The 18,143-nt window shown below is 51.2% G+C and overlaps 2 protein-coding genes and 1 long non-coding RNA gene across 7 annotated transcripts in view; 2 read left to right on the forward strand and 1 right to left on the reverse strand.

Moving 5' to 3' along the window:
* The first annotated feature begins 800 nt into the window (after window positions 1–800).
* On the forward strand, window positions 801–8,573 carry POMC (proopiomelanocortin). 2 transcript variants are annotated; one of them, XM_001147888.6, is made up of 3 exons: window positions 801–925; window positions 4,647–4,828; window positions 7,739–8,573. In XM_001147888.6, exons 2-3 carry the CDS (start codon window positions 4,697–4,699, stop codon window positions 8,411–8,413), a joined length of 807 nt encoding a protein of 268 aa, XP_001147888.1. In that variant the 5' UTR covers window positions 801–925; window positions 4,647–4,696; the 3' UTR covers window positions 8,414–8,573. The 2 variants fall into 2 exon arrangements, with proteins under 2 accessions (XP_001147888.1, XP_515334.1); XM_515334.7 differs by having other exon boundaries at window positions 811–925; window positions 4,677–4,828.
* Window positions 8,574–8,850: 277 nt separating this feature from the next.
* On the forward strand, window positions 8,851–17,164 carry LOC134807827 (uncharacterized). The gene is made up of 3 exons (XR_010149179.1): window positions 8,851–8,983; window positions 15,151–15,273; window positions 16,178–17,164. It is a non-coding gene; the product is annotated as an uncharacterized LOC134807827 (long non-coding RNA).
* The window catches only part of EFR3B (EFR3 homolog B), a 116,868-nt gene continuing 109,906 nt past the window's right edge, over window positions 11,182–18,143 (reverse strand). For all 4 annotated transcript variants that reach the window (XM_054677730.2, XM_016948158.4, XM_063789218.1 and 1 more), the window contains exons 22-23: window positions 16,539–16,588; window positions 11,182–16,072 (exon numbers count right to left, since the gene is read on the reverse strand). In XM_054677730.2, the coding sequence (XP_054533705.1) occupies window positions 15,967–16,072; window positions 16,539–16,588 (156 nt within the window). In that variant the 3' untranslated portion in view covers window positions 11,182–15,966. The remainder of the gene's footprint in view (window positions 16,073–16,538; window positions 16,589–18,143) is intronic.

Consider the following 18,143-nt stretch of genomic DNA (forward strand, 5'->3'; position numbering starts at 1 on the left):
TTTGAGTGCTGTACTCTTCTCTCTGGTCTGATATTTGGAACTAAAGCCAAGCCAGAACTCCAGGGCCAAGGGGGATGTTGAAAATTGTCTGAGTCCCCAGACCACCCTGCCAGCTCATGGCAAAGGGAGGGATCAGAGGCCACAGGGAAAGCACTTCAGCTGCTCTTCACAGCTTCACCCTCTCCCCATTTAATGGTTTAGGTTAACAGGACTTTTTCCTTGAGGCTTGGGACACGGAAGGGAGCCTCCCCTAAACCAGGCCCTTGGAGAGCAGGCCCCAGGGGAGCAGTGCAACTCACCTTCACAACCACAAGACGGCTCCTGACTTCTGCTCCCTCCTCCCCTCCCCAAAGTGGAACAGAGAGAATATGATTCCCCACGACTTTCACATCACAGTTTCCAAACAATGGGGAAATCGGAGGCCTCCCCGTGTGCAGACGGTGATATTTACCGCCAAATGCGAACCAGGCAGATGCCAGCCCCAGCACGCACGCAGGTAACTTCACCCTCGCCTCAACGACCTCAGAAGCTGCCCGGCCTGCCCCACACCGGGGTGCTAAGCCTCCCGCCCGTTCTAAGCGGAGACCCAACGCCATCCATAATTAAGTTCTTCCTGAGGGCGAGCGGCCAGGTGCGCCTTCGGCAGGACAGTGCTAATTCCAGCCCCTTTCCAGCGCGTCTCCCCGCGCTCGTCCCCCGTCTGGAAGCCCCCCTCCCACGCCCCGCGGCCCCCCTTCCCCTGGCCCGGGGAGCTGCTCCTTGTGCTGCCGGGAAGGTCAAAGTCCCGCGCCCACCAGGAGAGCTCGGCAAGTATATAAGGACAGAGGAGCGCGGGACCAAGCGGCGGCGAAGGAGGGGAAGAAGAGCCGCGACCAAGAGAGGCCGCCGAGCGTCCCCGCCCTCAGAGAGCAGCCTCCCGAGACAGGTAAGGGCGCAGCGTGGGGGAACCGTGCTCTTTCCCCGGGATCCCCTGTCCCCGTCCTCGCGATGCAGTCGGCCGGCTCCGGCTCCGAAGGCGGACCTGGGCGCCTCTGGCTCTCCGCGGTCCCGAGTTCTCGACAAACTTTCTGCGCCGACGCGGCATGAGAAGCCGCCAGTAGCTGAGCTGGAGGGCCCACGTCCGGCCCCTGGGCGGACGGCCGCGAAGCTGCAGGCGCTGTCTCCAGGGAGCGGGAGGCCTCCTCTCCCCCAGGGGCTCGCGGCGGTCCGGAGGCTCCGAGAGCTTGCTAGGAGGTCTTGGGACAACCCGGTCTTTTTTTTTTTTTTCTTTTTTCTTTCTTTCTTTCTTTTCTTTTCTTTTTTTTTTTTTTTTGAGACGGAGTTTCGCTCTTGTTGCCCATGCTGGAGAGCAAACGGGTGATCTCTGCTCACCGCAACCTCCACCTCCCGGGTTCAAGCGATTCTCCTGCTTCAGCCTCCCGAGTAGCTGGGATTACAGGCATGCGCCACCACGCCCGGCTAATTTTTGTATTTTTAGTAGAGACGGAGTTTCTCCATGTTGGTCAGGCTGGTCTCAAACTCCCGACCACAGGTGATCCGCCCGCCTTGGCCCCCTAAAGTTCTGGCATTACAGGCGCGAGCCACCGCCCCCGGCCAGCCCGGTCTTTTAGTATCTCTTGCTCCCAGTTTCCAGGATAGGTGTCGCATCTTGAAAGTCAAATTCCATACACGCTATCGCAAATTAATGTTGGAAACGGGGCAGCAGAGAAAAGGATAAAAGTCATAATGAACGCCCTGCCTTCCAGATTTTTTTGGATTCAGACCCCTGAATCCTTGTTTCCTTGCCCACCTTAGCGCACCCGAGGTGGCCGCGCTATGATAATTACATGATAACTGGGTCAATTACAATGCAGAATAGTTGGGTCTCTTCTCTCCAAGACCTAGCTGGGGTTAAAAACAGGTGGCCGGGGCGGGAGCTGTCCTAGGTCCTGAAACGCACTGTCTAGTTTCGGACGCCCTCAACAGAACCGGGGTGGACGGTTTATGGCGCAGATCCTGGGTTGAGGGCACGGGCGGCCATTTGGAATGATCAAGGCTCAGGTAAGGGGCGTTTCCAGCGAAGGAGAGACAGTCCACTTGGCATTTGGATTCCCCAAATTCTTCATGTTTAAATGGGGCAGGGAGGGTTCTTACAGAATGGCTGGAAGGAGCCAAGGAAAATAAAATTGTGTGTGGATTTGTGAGTGTGTGTGTCAGTTTATAAACTCTGCACAGATTATGGCCACTTTAATGACTTACTATTCCTTTGATGCTTTTGTTATAGGACTCGATGCATGTATGTCATGGTGTAAGGACAAAACTCGGCCCCTGTGCTCCTCTAATCTTTACAAAAGGTCATGGCCAGCGTGCAGTTTTAGAGTAACAAGCAAAATGATTTGTTGAGCTCATAGAGAGCCCCGCACACCTATGAATTTCTAATAAGTGTAGTTCTACTATAAAGTTAATCTCAGGATGAGCAAATTTCAAGTTTCTATTTTTCCAGAGCTTTCCATTTTTGGATTATAGTACTTTCCCTACTTAAAAAAGCACAACATTTGATATTTCCCCAATAATTTGTTGCTTTAAAAATGACACAAAAGGTACTATTTGTTCATTGTAGAAAACTGAAAATACACATAAGCAAATACACATACACATAAGCAAAATATACAATACAAACACAAGACCATCTTTCAGGGAAGAATCTGAAATTTTAGCAATAGCAGCCATCTAACCAGTTTAGCAACAGAATATAAGCTCTGAGAGGGTGGAAGTGAATATGTTACCACATTGTACAACACAGCACATAGGGCATAAGGAGGGGAAATGCTCTCTGGGGCTTTCCAGGAAGGCCTGAAGTCATTGCTTCTAGCAAATGGAAATCACTCCAGAGTAGTTATCTTTGACAAGAATTGAAATATAATTGAGGGAACTATCAGACCTGTAAGATTTTATTTTTTCCTTTACTAATATGTTACTTTACATTTGCATTTGGCGACATACGTAACTACCATGTTTCGGTGACTGTAACATCTGGGCATTTTTCAGAGCTAAATGTGCTATGGTCAACTTGGAGCTTTAATCTAATTGCCTGGTCCACCAAGTTCTGGCTGTGTACTTGAATGGATCACTGGCAGGGTACAATGGGAACAGCCTGTCCCTTGGAGCCAGGAGAGGACACCAAGGTTGACCAAAGCTCGTTCAGTTGCCCCTTTAGCCGAAGCGCCCCTGGGCCAGTCACTGGCTGCCAGCACCATCTAATGGCTGCTCTGAAAATGCTCAGCCTTGCCCGGCAACCCTTCAGAAGCTAGCCCTGTGCTGGCCCAGCACCTGGGGAATAGGGCAAGGGTGGGGTAGAGAGAAGGAAGTGGCCTCCTGAAGTAGAAATCAGCGCTTCAGAGGACTTTCACTTCCAAAGCCTCCCCTATATAAAAAAGATTTGGCCCACGCCTCCCCAAATGAGAGATTTATTTTAGGCAAACTTATTTTAAAATGCCAGCGTTCATTAGGAGTGACAAGACACTTAGTCATCCACACTTTAATGTGAATTACTTTTCTCATCTAATTACATTTCTTTCTAGCAGCTGGCTGAGAAGATCTTCTGAAATCCAAAATGATTGTAGGGTTGGTGGTGAGCTGATCTCCAGCCTCGAGGTGGCTTCAGGGGGCCCACCTGGTTAAGGGAAATTTGGCAGTGTGAGGGTAGTGCTGGAGAAAGGGGTAGGCACAAGGGACTAGAGGCACCATGGATGCCCCCTCCTTACTGTCCCCTGGTGTCTTGACCTCAGCTTCTGCCCACAGGCACTTTCTGGATTCTCCAAAAGTATCTGCAGTGGCTGTTCCACCAGGAGGTAATTCCCTTCTGGTCTCTTTCCCCTCCACATCTGCATCCTCTTCAAATCCTGCCATTTCAGACCACATTTGAGAGAGCTAGAGAACAAGACATCTGACACGTGACGTGTTCAGAAGATGAGCCAGATTTCAAAGAACTGAGATCTGCTTTAAAAACGAAGCTCTCCAAAGTTACTGGAGTCTGGATAATAGTGATCACCAGAGTAATTTGTGTGCAGGACATCAAATCAGGCTGCTCGAAATGCTGCCTAAATTGGCCAGTGGTTTTATTTGCTTTTCTGTCAACCTAATATTCATAGGAAATAGAGTTTCAGAGGAATGATAGGATCCTGGTGGAATAAAAAGGGAAAAGACCATCTTGAGCAGGAATTTCAGGGTCCTCTGTTTTTCCCAAGTTACTTTCACCCCTTAGATCTTGCATGTTAGAACTACAGCTTAATGTAGTGAAATAGGAAAGTTCTCTGTTAGGAGCTTAGCCTTACCTTGTCATGGACATTAAAGTAATGGTCTCTCTTTGGGCTTCAATTTTCCCATCTCTCATGGGAGGGGCTGAACCAAGCAATCCCCAAAATAGCTTCCAGCCTTAACCTTTTTAGGGGTCTCGTTTAAATAGAAGATAACAGGGAAATGGTCACAGTTTACCCAGGTGCATTCCCTCCTCCTTATCACAACTTATATCACTGCTGTACTGCACACCTCCTTTCTCAGCATTGCTGCTGTCCTTAAAATGCCTTTAACTCCACAAGAGAGTGTGTTGTTAATGTTGGCTCAAGGTCCTTCCTGGTGAGTGGCCAACATTGTTTTGCTCCTTGCAGGGGTCCCACCAATCTTGTTTGCTTCTGCAGAGCCTCAGCCTGCCTGGAAGATGCCGAGATCGTGCTGCAGCCGCTCGGGGGCCCTGTTGCTGGCCTTGCTGCTTCAGGCCTCCATGGAAGTGCGTGGCTGGTGCCTGGAGAGCAGCCAGTGTCAGGACCTCACCACGGAAAGCAACCTGCTGGTACGTGGGCCATGACTGCCATCTTGGCTTAGACATTAGATGGGACTGGAGCTGGGAAAGCTCAAAAGAAAAGGGTGTGGGGAAAGGGAAATTCATTCCCAGTGATAGGCGTGATTCAACCCAGGGCAGGAGCAAAACTTTGCAGTGAAGTAAGAAATGGGAGAAGAAATGAGGGAAGGAAGCAGCTTCAGGGAGAGGGGCTGAGTCCACAATTTCTTCTCGGTTATCCTTACTTCTTGCCCCATCTTTTATGGAGACCTTGAACCCTTTAAGCTAGAGATGGTGCTATAAGAGCAATAATGGACCCCTCAATCTATTCTGTACTTTAAATCTTTAGCTTCCCAAACTATTCCTTTTTAAGAAGCTCATATCACTTGCCATTTTCATTCCATATTTCTTACCCTTTTATCTACTACTGGTTGCAAAAACCAGCCAGGTAGTTCTTCAAATCATCTCTGGAAGAAGGAAAAACCAGGGGCCCTTTTTTTTTTTCTTTAATTGGTGCCAAATGTCTCGTGTTTCTTCTGGAGGACTGGCCTTCTGCTGTGTTCCTCTACAGTCTTTCCAGAGCATGTGAAGGCCCTTTGCATCAGGCAGGAGCTCCCTCCAGGTCACCACAGGGTGTACGTATCTGCCTGTGTGTGTGTGTGTGTGTGTGTGTGTGTGTGTGTGTGTTGGGGGGCATAAATGAGTAATGATGCCAAATCCAGAGATTAAAAGGCACACTGAGACCAGGCGAGATGGCTCATGGCTGTAATCCCAGCATTTTTAGATGCTAAGGTGGGAGGATTGCTTGAGCCCAGGGATTCAAGACAAGCCTGGGCAACGTAGTGAGACCTCCACTTCTACAAAAAATAAAAAAGTTAGCAGATGTGGTGGCATGTGCCTGTAGTCCTAGCTACTTGGGAGGTTCACTTGAGGCCAGGAGTTTGACGTCACAGTAAGCTATGATCACACCATTGCACTCCAGTCTGGGTAACAGAATGGGACCTTGTCTCAAAACAAAACAAAATGAAACAAACAAACAAACAAACCCCCATACTGTTAGTGTCAGTGACTGGGATTTTAATCTTGTTGCCATCACCTGGCAGGTGCTGAGGGTGGAATGTACATAACTACATTCTGTGTATTTTGTCAATGCAGAAGCTGAGTTAAGGTGAAGATAGAATGAGGTCCTCAAAGACACAGACCAGTTTTCATGTGTAATATAAAATAGAAGCAAAGAGCCCAGAGGATTCTGTGAGTTCCAGTTTAGAAAGACCCAAGAGTCTCTTGACTTGAGACACCCACAGCACAGCTCACCAGGGAGGGTGCATTGGACACAGTCAGGACCCATGGGTTCTAGACCCAGTTGTGAGCTGTGGGACCTTGACCAGGTCCTATCACCTCTCTGAGTCTCCTGTTTCACTATCTGTCCAGGGGAGGGGAGTGTAAATTAGTTTTTTCCATTGTTAACGTTCCACAGAGTTGTAATTCTGAACACCTGGAGTAGGCAATGTCCAGCTCAACAGAGTGGGTAGGATCCCTTTATTTTCTCCTTTGCTATTCCCAAGAAAGAGAGCAGCCAGTGAGCTTTTCATCTTTTTATCACTGAAAACTCAAGGCTGCAGCCTATGCAGCCATTTTCCTAAGCTAATATGTACCACAATAGAGTCCTCTAGGGACAAGGAGCAGAGACACAGGTTCCACAGACGGTGCAATGGAAACAACGCTAGCTTTCCACCCCTCCCTCCAGTCAGAATGAGGTTACAGGGAAATAAGCTTGCCCCAGAGCTCACTGGGTGATCTCTCAGAAATCAGCTCAGAAGTCGTGAAAGAACCAAGGTGCAGTTTTGGAGGCTTAGTGCAGAGATGGAGCTGGGGTAGGGCATAAAGTAGGTTTTCCATCACTGAGGTAAGGTTGAGGCATTATTTTTTATTTTTTTGTTTATTTATTTATTTGTTTATTTTTGAGACGGGGTCTCGCTCTATCACCCAGGCTGGAGTGCAGTGGCGCGATCTCCCCTCACTGCAAGCTCCACCTCCCAGGTTCACACAGGTTGAAGCATTATTAAAAATATGTTTAAAAATATGGGCCCTAGTAGCTAGACTTCTATCACCTGGAGAGATTATCCCCCAAATTTCAGCCCCACTCCCCTCCTGGACTTGAATTAAACCATATGTATTTATTCAATATTCTTTTTATTTATTTATTTTTTTGAGACGGAGTCTTGCTCTGTTGCCCTGGCTGGAGTGTGGAGTGCAGTGGTGTGATCTTGGCTCACTGCAACCTCTACCTCCCAGGTTCAAGCGGTTCTCCTGCCTCAGGCTCCAGAGTAGCTGGGATTACAGGCGCCCGCCACCACACCCAGCTTATTTATTTATTTATACTAGAGATGGTATTTCACCATAGTTGGCCAGGCCGGTCTTGAACTCCTGACCTCATGTGATCTGCCTGCCTTGGCCTCCCAAAGTGCTGGGATTATAGGTGTGAGCCACCGTGCCCGGCCCTCAATATTCATTAAGTGCCAACAACTACCACCCGTCTGCCTTTCTTGGAGCCACTCCTTTATGTCAGGCATATAACAGTAAGACTTTGGTCCTGTTCACAAAAGCTAGGGGTGGCTAGATGGCTAGACAAACCATGGAATGGGATGGGAAGTGTGTTGCAGTTGCCAGGCAGAAGCATGCAGGGGATGGGACAAAAGAGGCGGTGGCAAGATCTTAGATGCCCACGAGTGCCAAGAAAGCAGGTGGGCAGACCTGCTCTGTAGGGAGGCCTCGACGCTTGACACGCCCGACACTGCCCTGTGTCCTCGGCACGTGGCGAGGGCGGCCAGGGCGGCCAGGGCCTAGGCGCAGTGACGGGCGCGGCAGCCGGGCCGGGGTGCAGGGCACGGGCTGCCCTCATGCCCTCGCGTCTTCCCCCAGGAGTGCATCCGGGCCTGCAAGCCCGACCTCTCCGCCGAGACTCCCATGTTCCCGGGCAATGGCGACGAGCAGCCTCTGACCGAGAACCCCCGGAAGTACGTCATGGGCCACTTCCGCTGGGACCGATTCGGCCGCCGCAACAGCAGCAGCAGCAGCAGCGGCAGCGGCGCAGGGCAGAAGCGCGAGGACGTCTCAGCGGGCGAAGACCGCGGCCCGCTGCCTGAGGGCGGCCCCGAGCCCCGCAGCGATGGTGCCAAGCCGGGCCCGCGCGAGGGCAAGCGCTCCTACTCCATGGAGCACTTCCGCTGGGGCAAGCCGGTGGGCAAGAAGCGGCGCCCGGTGAAGGTGTACCCTAACGGCGCCGAGGACGAGTCGGCCGAGGCCTTCCCCCTGGAGTTCAAGAGGGAGCTGACTGGCCAGCGACCCCGGGAGGGAGATGGCCCCGACGGCCCTGCCGATGACGGCGCCGGGGCCCAGGCCGACCTGGAGCACAGCCTGCTGGTGGCGGCCGAGAAGAAGGACGAGGGCCCCTACAGGATGGAGCACTTCCGCTGGGGCAGCCCGCCCAAGGACAAGCGCTACGGCGGTTTCATGACCTCCGAGAAGAGCCAGACGCCCCTGGTGACGCTGTTCAAAAACGCCATCATCAAGAACGCCTACAAGAAGGGCGAGTGAGGGCACAGCCGGGCCCCGGGGCTACCCTCCCCCAGGAGGTCGACCCCAAAGCCCCTTGCTCTCCCCTGCCCTGCTGCCGCCTCCCAGCCTGGGGGGTCGTGGCAGATAATCAGCCTCTTAAAGCTGCCTGTAGTTAGGAAATAAAACCTTTCAAATTTCACATCCACCTCTGACTTTGAATGTAAACTGTGTGAATAAAGTAAAAATACGTAGCCGTCAAATAACAGCAGCATGGATCGGAGGAGCACAGTGGTTTCCATGCGGTAGGATATTTCACAGGACTTAGTGAGCGTGAAAGGAAAATGTGCTTCCTGCCCCCACCCCCAAATGGATCTTCGAGGGATCAGATAGTTTGGGTGAAGGCACAGGGTGGCTCCAGCACCTCTAGGATGGCCGTATTTTCCACACACTCCACTGAGTGGGAGACTGCTCAGCTAGCACACGTGTAAAGGCAGGATTCCTGCAAGAGTGACCCCGGGCGCTCAGGGGCTCCCCGGCTCCGGTCCACCTCCAAAAGCCAGTTGGACAGGTTGAGGCCTACCCACGCCTGGGAGTGCTCTGGACTGTCAGGTGAGAAGTCTTGGTAATGTCTCCGGGGAACTGCTCGTAGCAATCCGTGGGACTTTAGGCAAGTCTCTGAACTTCTTCAAAATTTAGTTCTTTCATCTACCCCTCCCTTCCCAGTATGAGGGTTATTGTGAAGATTAAAGGAGAAAATGGACATAATCTTTTTATCATAGAAGCTAAGTGTGAGAGCTGAGAGTTAGTATCAGTTCCAATTTCACTCCCAGGCTACTCACAGATACGCTCAGACGTACGGTCTGTCTCACACACACACTCATGGAGACACACATCTGTTTAATACAACATACTCTACGCAGTTGCTTCTTCCAGCCCCTAGGGCTTAAGCCCTGACTGAGGCCCTCTGACCCCTCCTGCTGTGCCCAGGCTCCTCCCTCCCCGCGTGTTTCAGCTCCAGCCCTTCTCCTCATCCTTAGTACTTCCCCCAGGCCTCTCTGATAACAGCTTCCCAACCAACTGGTCTCCTAGTTTCCAGCTGCTCTCCTCAGCCCATCATATACGAATTCTTCACATTAGTTTACACAAAATCTTGCTTTTTCCCACAGTCCCAGGCTCAAGAGTCAAAACAGTGCCCCCACCCCAATTTCTGTCAATTCCAAACTACTAAGCATGGTGGGCAGGGCCCTTGTAGACGGGCACTCTCTCCTTACCAAACCCTGCTTCCCAAGTTTCCCCGGATGAAGGCGCTGCCTCACACTCGCTGGTCTCCTCACAGGTCTCGCATCCTCCTATACCCTCTGCCTGGAACACCCCACCTTCCCCTGCCATTTTGTTGTCATTGTTGTTGTTTTTGAGATGGAATCTCGCTCTGTCACCCAGGCTGGAGTGCAGTGGTGTGATCTCATCTCACTTCAACCTTCGCCTCCTGGGTTCAAGCAATTCTCCTGCCTCAACCTTCCAAATAGCTGGGATTACAAGAGTGCGCCACCACGCCTGGCTAACTTTTGTATTTTTAGTAGAGATGGGGTTTCACCAAGTTGGCCAGGCTGGTCTTGAACTCCTGACCCCAGGTGATCTGCCCACCTTGGCCTCCCAAAGTGCTGGGATTACAGGTGTGAGCCACCGCCCCCGGCTCCTCTGCCATATTAAATGCAACTGTCTCGCTCAGGCTCATGTCCACCTCTGTGGGGCATCTCTGCCAGGTGCCCTGTTCATTTTCAGTGTTTCTGCCGTCAGCCCCTTCTGCACAGGAGGGCATGCTGTCCAGTTCGGATGGCAAGTTCCTTGCTGCATCCATGCCTTGTCTACTCTCAGGAAAATTCCAAGCTCTGCAAGGGCAGAAGCCAGGTGTGTGTTTCTTTTGTATCTCCCCATAGTGCTGTCACAATGCTGGGACCACAGGTTTGCACCTTTACATACATTTACACATTTACAATTCACATGAGACTTACCACATAGAGATGCACACATAGATATCAAATGCATTAGATAGACCAGTGGGCAGTATAGAGTAAAGCTAGCTGGGAAGCCTCTGTGTGTGGCACTGACATATGTACCCCGTGTTATTTTGATGTTCTGGGAGTTGACAATGAAAAAATAATTGGGAATTCTCCCTGTGAAGTTTTGATATGCGGTGAGTCAGAAATCCAGATTCTTTTTTTTTTTTTTTTTTTTTTTGAGACAGGGTCTCGCTCTGTCACCCAGGCTGCAGTGCACTGGTGCAATCTCGGCTCACTGCAACCTCTGCCTCCTGGGTTCAAGTGATTCCCCCGTCTCAACCTCCCGAGTACCTAGGAGTACAGGCACCTGCCACTATGCTCAGTTAATTTTTGTATTTTTAGTAGAGATGGGGTTTCACCATGTTGGCCAGGCTGGTCTCGAACTCCTGGCCTCAAGTGATCCACCCACCTTGGCCTCCCAAAGTGCTGGGGTTACAGGCATGAGCCACTGCGCCTGGCCAGAAAGCCAGATTCTTAAGACAAGGTGTTCCCCAGTATGGCTTACATGGAATGTGCTAGAATGAATAATGGCCTAGGCCTTCCTGAGGATGCTCCCATGCTGGGCATGCTGGGCCTGAGGTTTCCATCTTGGTAGCCTCCTTTCCCCCACACCTTCTCCCTCTGAGACAGGTAAAGTCATGGTTGGTGGAGGTGGCTAAATGTCAGTGGTATACTGTTGGTATTTTCAGATCCCGTTTGCTTCTCAAAAAAACCATTTACTTTAAAGAAATCAAACAGACAGCCATGTGGTGACAACATTAACATTTATTTGAAAAGGGCATCGTGATGGCTCACTGGGAGATCGCGACTAATAGTCCTAGAGAATGATTTTGCTAAGAATCCTTCTTCCTATGCTTCCCCCCACTCCGCCTTTCCCACTTCCCTAAAATAAAACTAACCAATTCAATGGGTTTAAAATACAGAAAACTGCCACGGGCACTAATTCTGCACTCACATATAAATACACCAGCTATTATATACACATATTGTCAACTACAAACTATACTACACACACATGCACACACACAGCCAGGTCGTGAGGCTCTAAGTGGACACGGACACATTACGAGATATGGGCTACAGCATTTGTGGATTCACAACTCTGCCTCCACGCGCCAGAAATCAACAGTCATGGGGGGAGAGCTTGGAAGGGGAAGGTGACTGGCTTGGGTGGCCCCATGGTCCCCTGAAGTACAGGAGACCTGGCCAGCCAGGCTGGGGCTAAAGGGAGCACAGAAAACTGCCTTTGGCCCCAGCAGGGCCACAAAGCCCTTCCTCCCGCCCTCCTGTCCCTGCCATACCCCGTCTTCCAATTAGCCAGGCTCTAGGATGGGCCCATCATGACTATCCTGCAGTCTTCAGACCTAGGCCAGATTTGGGGTAAGGGGCCACTCTAACCAGAAGATTTCTAGGGTTAATGGGATGAAGAGGCAACATGTTGCCCTAAACCTTTCCCCAGGTGTGAGGGAGATGCCTGGTTTCAGCACGACCCGCCTGCCAAGGTCTGGGGTCACAGGAAGTGGGCCTGGCCTGCCCTGATGATGCCATCTCCCTGTCTACCTTTAAACCTAGTGTCTACCTAACAGCCCAGGTTAGCCCTTTCCCCCAGGACCCCAACCGGCCAGCTGCCATTTTCTGGTCATGAAGAGGAATTGGGAAAAATAGACTCACTTCCGCAGGGCACTCTCTGTCACCAGGTCAGGAGGCCTGGGGACAATGGAATGGAAACTGCAAGGCATCATGTCCCAGGGCCCCCAGAGGAGCCCAGAGGTCTGGCCTGAGCTGTTCAGAAGAACCCCTGGCTAGTCTGATTCTTAGTCCAGCTGAAACGTGTTCTGTGTGATCTAGAACACCCAGGGTAAAGGGCGGCACATCTACGACACTTGTGCTTCTTCAAGTACTTTAGTGAGTCCAGGCCTCCTCTTTTCCTGCTCATCCATTGATATCTGTGTATGGGAAAGGGGGCTGGACAGAGGGGGGTATCTGAGGACTTTTCTAGTTCTTCTGACCTGCTCAGGCTCCTTCTATAGTGAGGAGGCTGTTTAGGAGTCAAGAAACCACTGATTTCTACTTTTCAAAGAGAGAGGGAAATGGAAACAGGCACAAGGCGCTGGGGACTCCATGGCAAGGAAAACAGAGGGAGCCTCGGGACCACACTGATGCTTTCTGCCGATCTGCTTCTTATCCATTCACCTGACTCCACCAAATTAACAGTACTTCCAAATCTCAAATACATTCCCGCCTACTCAGTGCTGTCAGCAGAGTCCTGACCAACGCTAGCCCTTCCCCACAGAGCTAGAGTCCTCGGGCTTTGGGAGCAGCCAGTCTCGGTGGGCTTACTGACTCCTCTTCGCTCAAAATCACATCAGAGAAGGGTGGCAAAAAGGGGCACAATGCAGTGCCACTAGCCTCCAGGGGCTTGGAAGGGCAGGACTCACTGATGCTAGGCCAAGGGCCAGGGTACCTCCCTCCCCTCCAGATCCCATCAAACTGCTTTGCCTCTCTCCCAGGGCCTGTGCTGGGGTGAGGAGATTACCTACTATCACACTCACCTTCAGCTTTCTGATTCTGGCCTATTTGGCCAGAATCCAGGTTCTACTCCATGTCAGCAGACAACCCAACACTCTACTGAGTGTAAGTTTAAACAAAACTGAGAAGAGGGCACTCAAAAAAAAATGACCAGTTCTTCAAAAGAAGCACATTTTTGCTAAGCGGCAGTGATGGAAAGGAAAAGCTGCCTGGGACAGGTGGAGAGGAAACAGCAGAATCTATGCAGAATGGGAACCTGCACCTTTTTTGTCTCTCTATTCACAGGATGGGGATGAGGGGCAGAAACATCTGGGGGTCTCAGGTTCTAATGCTGGCTCTGGAAAGATGCTCCAGGGAGGCGACTGCCAAGTCCCAGAACCAGGGCTCACAGGCAGTGCTCAGGATGAAGCTGCCACGGGGAACCCTAATGTCAAGTAGGCACAAGAAACAGTGGGTCTCTCATCCAAGCTGGGTGCAGGATAAAACCTGGGAGGAGCTAGTGAGGAAAGAACATGTTTGTGGCTCAAGATTTCAATTTTCTTTAAAGTTTCTTTCAGAGGTTAGTTGCTGTCAAGTTTGAGTTAATTTAAACTTGGTTTTTAAATATATAAATACTAAAGAGAAGTCTAAGTTCATGCTTGTAAAATTGGGTTGAGTATAAGCCAGAGGCCATAAAGCACAGCCAAAAAGCCTTGCGGGTGCAGGAGCCTCCATGCCTGGGCCCTGCCCTCACTCAGGCCATTCAGAAGCCACGTGCCAAGCAGGCGCAGTGGCTCACACCTGTAATCCCAGCACTTTGGGAGGCCAAGGCAGGCGGATCACTTGAGATCAGGAGTTCTAGACCAGCCTGGCCAACACGGTGAAACCTCATTTCTACTAAAAACACAAAATTCGCCAGGCGTGGTGGTGCACGCCTGTAATCCCAGCTACTCAGGAGGCTGAGGCAGGAGAATCACTTGAACCCAGGAGGCGGAAGTCACAGTGAGTTGAGGTCACACCATTGTACTCCAGCCTGGGCGACAGAGCGAGACTGTGTCTCAAAAAAAAAAAAAAAAAAAAAACAAGAAAAAGAAGCTGTGTGCCCACAGCAGAGATGGTGACCACAAGGAAGAGCTTCATTTGAAGTGCTAAAACTATGGGAATGAGGGTCAAATAGCCCCTTCCCCAAGACATTTATTGCACATATTAATGGGAAATGCTCGTGTTCAGTCCCTCCCCGATTCTGGAAAATACATCCACCTAACAATCAGGTTCTCCCTGCACATCCGTGCACACCACGCATGGGGCTATGAGCTGAGGCCGTCCTGAGAAGCCTGCCCTCCCCTGAGGAGAAACAGCCTGCTTCTGACTCCATGCCACACTGCCTGAAATTGTACCCTAAAAAGGGATTCTCAGCTACTCAGGAGACTGAGGTGGGAGAATCACTTAAACTCAGGAGTTCGAGGCCAGCCTGGGCAACATAGTGAGACCCCCATCTCTAGAAAAAAAAAAAATTAAAAACGGATTCCTTTGGATCAAGAAAGCTACTCACCCTGCCTCCTTTGGAAAGCAGACTCCAGGGAGAGAACATCTGACACTCACATCTTACTGTAGGTTATGTCGGCTCGGAGGAGTTATGGGAAATGTGACTAACGGAGAAGGAAAGGGCAATTTTGGACCACATGGCACTGCCATGGGAGGAGCCCCAGGTGAGGTTCTGTCAGTGGCACCCCGGGAGACACAAAGGCACCTGGAGGAGGGGCCGGGAAGGGGAATTGGCAAAGAAGGCAACAAACTGCCTCCTGGGTGGCTCTGCCCGGCTCCGCATTAGCTCCTCTCTGCACATCCTCATTACACAGAGACACAGACGGCACACCAGGAAAACAGGAACCCAGAACCCAAAGGGGTCTCCATGGCCCCTCCCAAGCCACAAGCGTTGCCAGGTGGTGCCGATGTCCCAGACTTTGTCCAGAGGGTGAAGAAATCATTCCAATATCAGGTGTTAGATCCTTCTTTCTTCAAACGGAACATCCAAAAAGTTGGCTTCTGATATCCTTGAGCCCCAAAACACCACTCATCCCACCCTCCCCACTCTCCTACAACCCAGGTCAGGCTGGGAGCCTTTTCCATAGGAGGTGATATGGGCAAATCTTGGGGACCCTGCAGTTCCCCTCCAAGATTATCTTGCTCTGCCTTTCCTCAACCCAGAGGCTCCAGGAACACCTTGGGACCCTCAGAAGAAAGACATCAAAGAGAGAGAACCCAACTCTGAAAAACATCCAGCAGACAGGACTGTGGGAGGCCAACACAAGCTCCTTATGAACAAAGGAGGTGAGAAGCTGCTGCAGGGACCACACTCGCCCGCTGGGCCTGCGATGCCACAGGCCCACCTCCTGCCAGCCCTGCATCCTGCTTCCTGCCCTTTGCTGTCCCCCGACCCCTCGTGATGTCTCCACCCCAGCTCCTGTTATAAGGGCTCAGCATTCATTAATAGTAGAAAGAAACATGAACAGACAACTGGGAGATGAGCAAGAGAGTGAGAGACACAGCAGGGACATGGGCGGGGAGCAGGGGGAGTGCTGGGGAGGAGAGAGCCATCCCCATCTCAGCTTCCTTCCCCAGGGGAGTAGAGTCCTTAGCTTCCTCTCACCAACCAAGTCTCCATCCAGCTCTGTCCTCTGGGGAGGACATGCCCTTCACTCAAAACACCAAGTAGGAGATTCTCAGCCCCCTCCCCCCGGCTTCTCCTGAGAGACACCCCATGATTCTCTGCCCCTGGCTGACACAAGAGAAGAGGGCACAGGTGAGATGCTGATTGGTGAGACCTCCCTCAGGGAAGACGAGGAGGAGGTAGGAGGGCCAAGAAGGACCAGAGAGTCTCCACCTTGGCTTAGCCTGGGAGGCGCTGCCATCTAAGGTGATGTTTTCTCAGAGATCCCAGCCAGATCTCCATGTGGTCAGGGTGGGCGTGAGGTGAGCCCCTCCTCAGACCCCATCTCCTTGAGGAGCTCCGGCTCTTGGAATTCAGTATACACACAGATCGGGAAACTTCATTTCGTAGACGGGGATGGAGTGGTTCTGCGGCTGACCGTAGGCTGCAGTGATGGTTCCTGATGGGCTTGGTGGGGGCCTAGGGGGCAGGAACACATGGGGAGAAAGGCATGAAAAGAGAATTTTAGGATCCCACCCTTGTGCAACCAAACAGAGTAGGTGACTTGGGTTTCTTTTTGCACAGGCACCAGAGACCCCTTCATTCCACAGGTTCCCAGGATTCCACGTTCTACTAGAATCTACAGCTTGGAGTCAAGCTTCCCTGCAGGCTCCGCAGTGACACTGCTGCTTTAGAAAGTGCCAGCCTGGAACACTAGGACTCTTGCGTCTTTCCAGGTTTCATTGAGGCAGGCTCTTTCCCTCTCTGGTCTCTATTTCCTTGTCTAGGGAGGGTTAGAGTTGGTGGCTGACTCCAGCCCAGGGGATAGAGATTGCGGTGGCAGGAGGTGGGGAGGAGAGAAAAGACAGGGGTGAGAGGACTCAGGATGAGGAACCCCAATACTGGGCCACAGAGGTCAGGGTCCCCTGCCCAGGGTGTCACTTACCGGATGGTGATTTCAAAGATCTGATTGAGTTTGCTCTGGAGCAGCGATGCCTAGACACAAACACACGGAAGTGAGCTGGCAGGGGTGGGGGGTCCAGAACCTCTGCCAGCCGGCTCAGGGTGTCCAGAGTATACGCTGGAGGTACAGGGCAGCCACAGCCTTAGGAAGGCAGGCAGAGGTGAACACGCTCCAGCACTCATCCACTGGACCCTGACTGCAGATTCGGATCAGGGAAAGCCACCTACTGAAGGCTGGCTGGGGACAGGACAGAGGCTCAGAATCACCAGGGAGGACGTCAGCAGGCAGTTCTGGAAGGTCCTTTTCCTTAAGATGGGGCAGTAGGGGCTGCTGGGCATGGAGTCGGGAGACTGCACTAGTGCCGGCTCTTTTCTTTTCTTTTTTTTAATTGAGAAGGAGTCTTGCTCTGTTACCCAGGCTGGAGTGCGGTGGCATGACCTCAGCTCACTACAACCTCTACCTCCTGGGTTCAAGCAAGTCTCCCAACTCAGCCTCCTGAGTAGCTGGGATTACAGGTGCCTGCCACCATGCGCGGCTAATTTTTGTATTTTTAGTAGAGATGGAGTTTTGCTATGTTGGCCAGGCTGGTCTCGAACTCCTGACCTCAGGTGATCTGCCTGCCTCAGCCTCCCAAAGTGCTGGGAGTACAGGCATGAGCCACTGTGCCCAGCCTGTGCCAGCTCTTTTCTAACTTGCAAGGAGCAGCTCTGCAAAACTGGTGGCTTAGAGATGATCTCTGATTACTTCTGGCTCTAATGAGGTTAATGAATGCAGAGAGTGGGACTGCACGTGTTCCGTGACTGGGCCCTGATTCCTAGCTCATGACATGGGCATCCCTCTCAAAGTGGGATGAGAGGTTAGAACAACACAGGCCCAGGAAAATCTATATGTGTTATATATATATATATATATATATATATATATATATATATATATATACACATACATACACACACACACACACACACACACTCTTCTATATGAATATTATATATAAAATATTTATATATATTATATTTTGTTGGGAGAATAGGTTATTTGTAGATTTTGAATGTTTACAGTTATGTTTCATTGTTACTAAGCTTGACATTCGGGGCTAATAAATCCCGGCATAGAATCAATTTCAAGATTGTCTGAGCTCCTCCCTCCAGTCTAGACATGGCTCCTTATTTCTACATGTCCAGCTGCCTCTCTCTCTGATCTCTTTGCCAAGGCCTGGCTGTTCCATCCCCCTGCCAAGGTACCCTGGTTGGAAGAGGGTCCTGCTGCCAACGTTGACCATCTTCCTTTACCACACACCCCTCCCCCATCACTCTGTAACGTGGGGATCATAATGGCACCAACTTCATGGAGTTATCATGAGAATGAAAGCGGCTCATCAGTAGAAGAAGCTGTCATCTGCAGTGAGTGCTGTTCACGTGCCTGCTGTCAGGACCACAGTGAGCATGATCTGACTGCCAGACAGGTGCCTCAGCTCAGGACTTCTTCCTTATGTGAAAAGTGTGAGGTCTCAGAGAGACCCCAAGACAAACACCCAAGTCTTTTGGTTCATGGGGGAGCAGTGCAGCGCCAGGGTGTTGGGGAAAG

The sequence above is a fragment of the Pan troglodytes genome, chromosome 12 (assembly GCF_028858775.2).
Source record: "Pan troglodytes isolate AG18354 chromosome 12, NHGRI_mPanTro3-v2.0_pri, whole genome shotgun sequence".
In the NCBI taxonomy this organism is placed as follows: domain Eukaryota; kingdom Metazoa; phylum Chordata; class Mammalia; order Primates; family Hominidae; genus Pan; species Pan troglodytes.

What these genes read in the sequence shown, in the direction of transcription:
- POMC (XM_001147888.6), top strand. Translation starts at nt 4,697, where the DNA reads ATGCCGAGATCGTGCTGCAGCCGCTCGGGGGCCCTGTTGCTGGCCTTG. An exon ending in CCACGGAAAGCAACCTGCTG is followed by an intron (nt 4,829 to 7,738) that starts GTACGTGGGCCA and finishes GTCTTCCCCCAG; the next exon opens with GAGTGCATCCGGGCCTGCAA.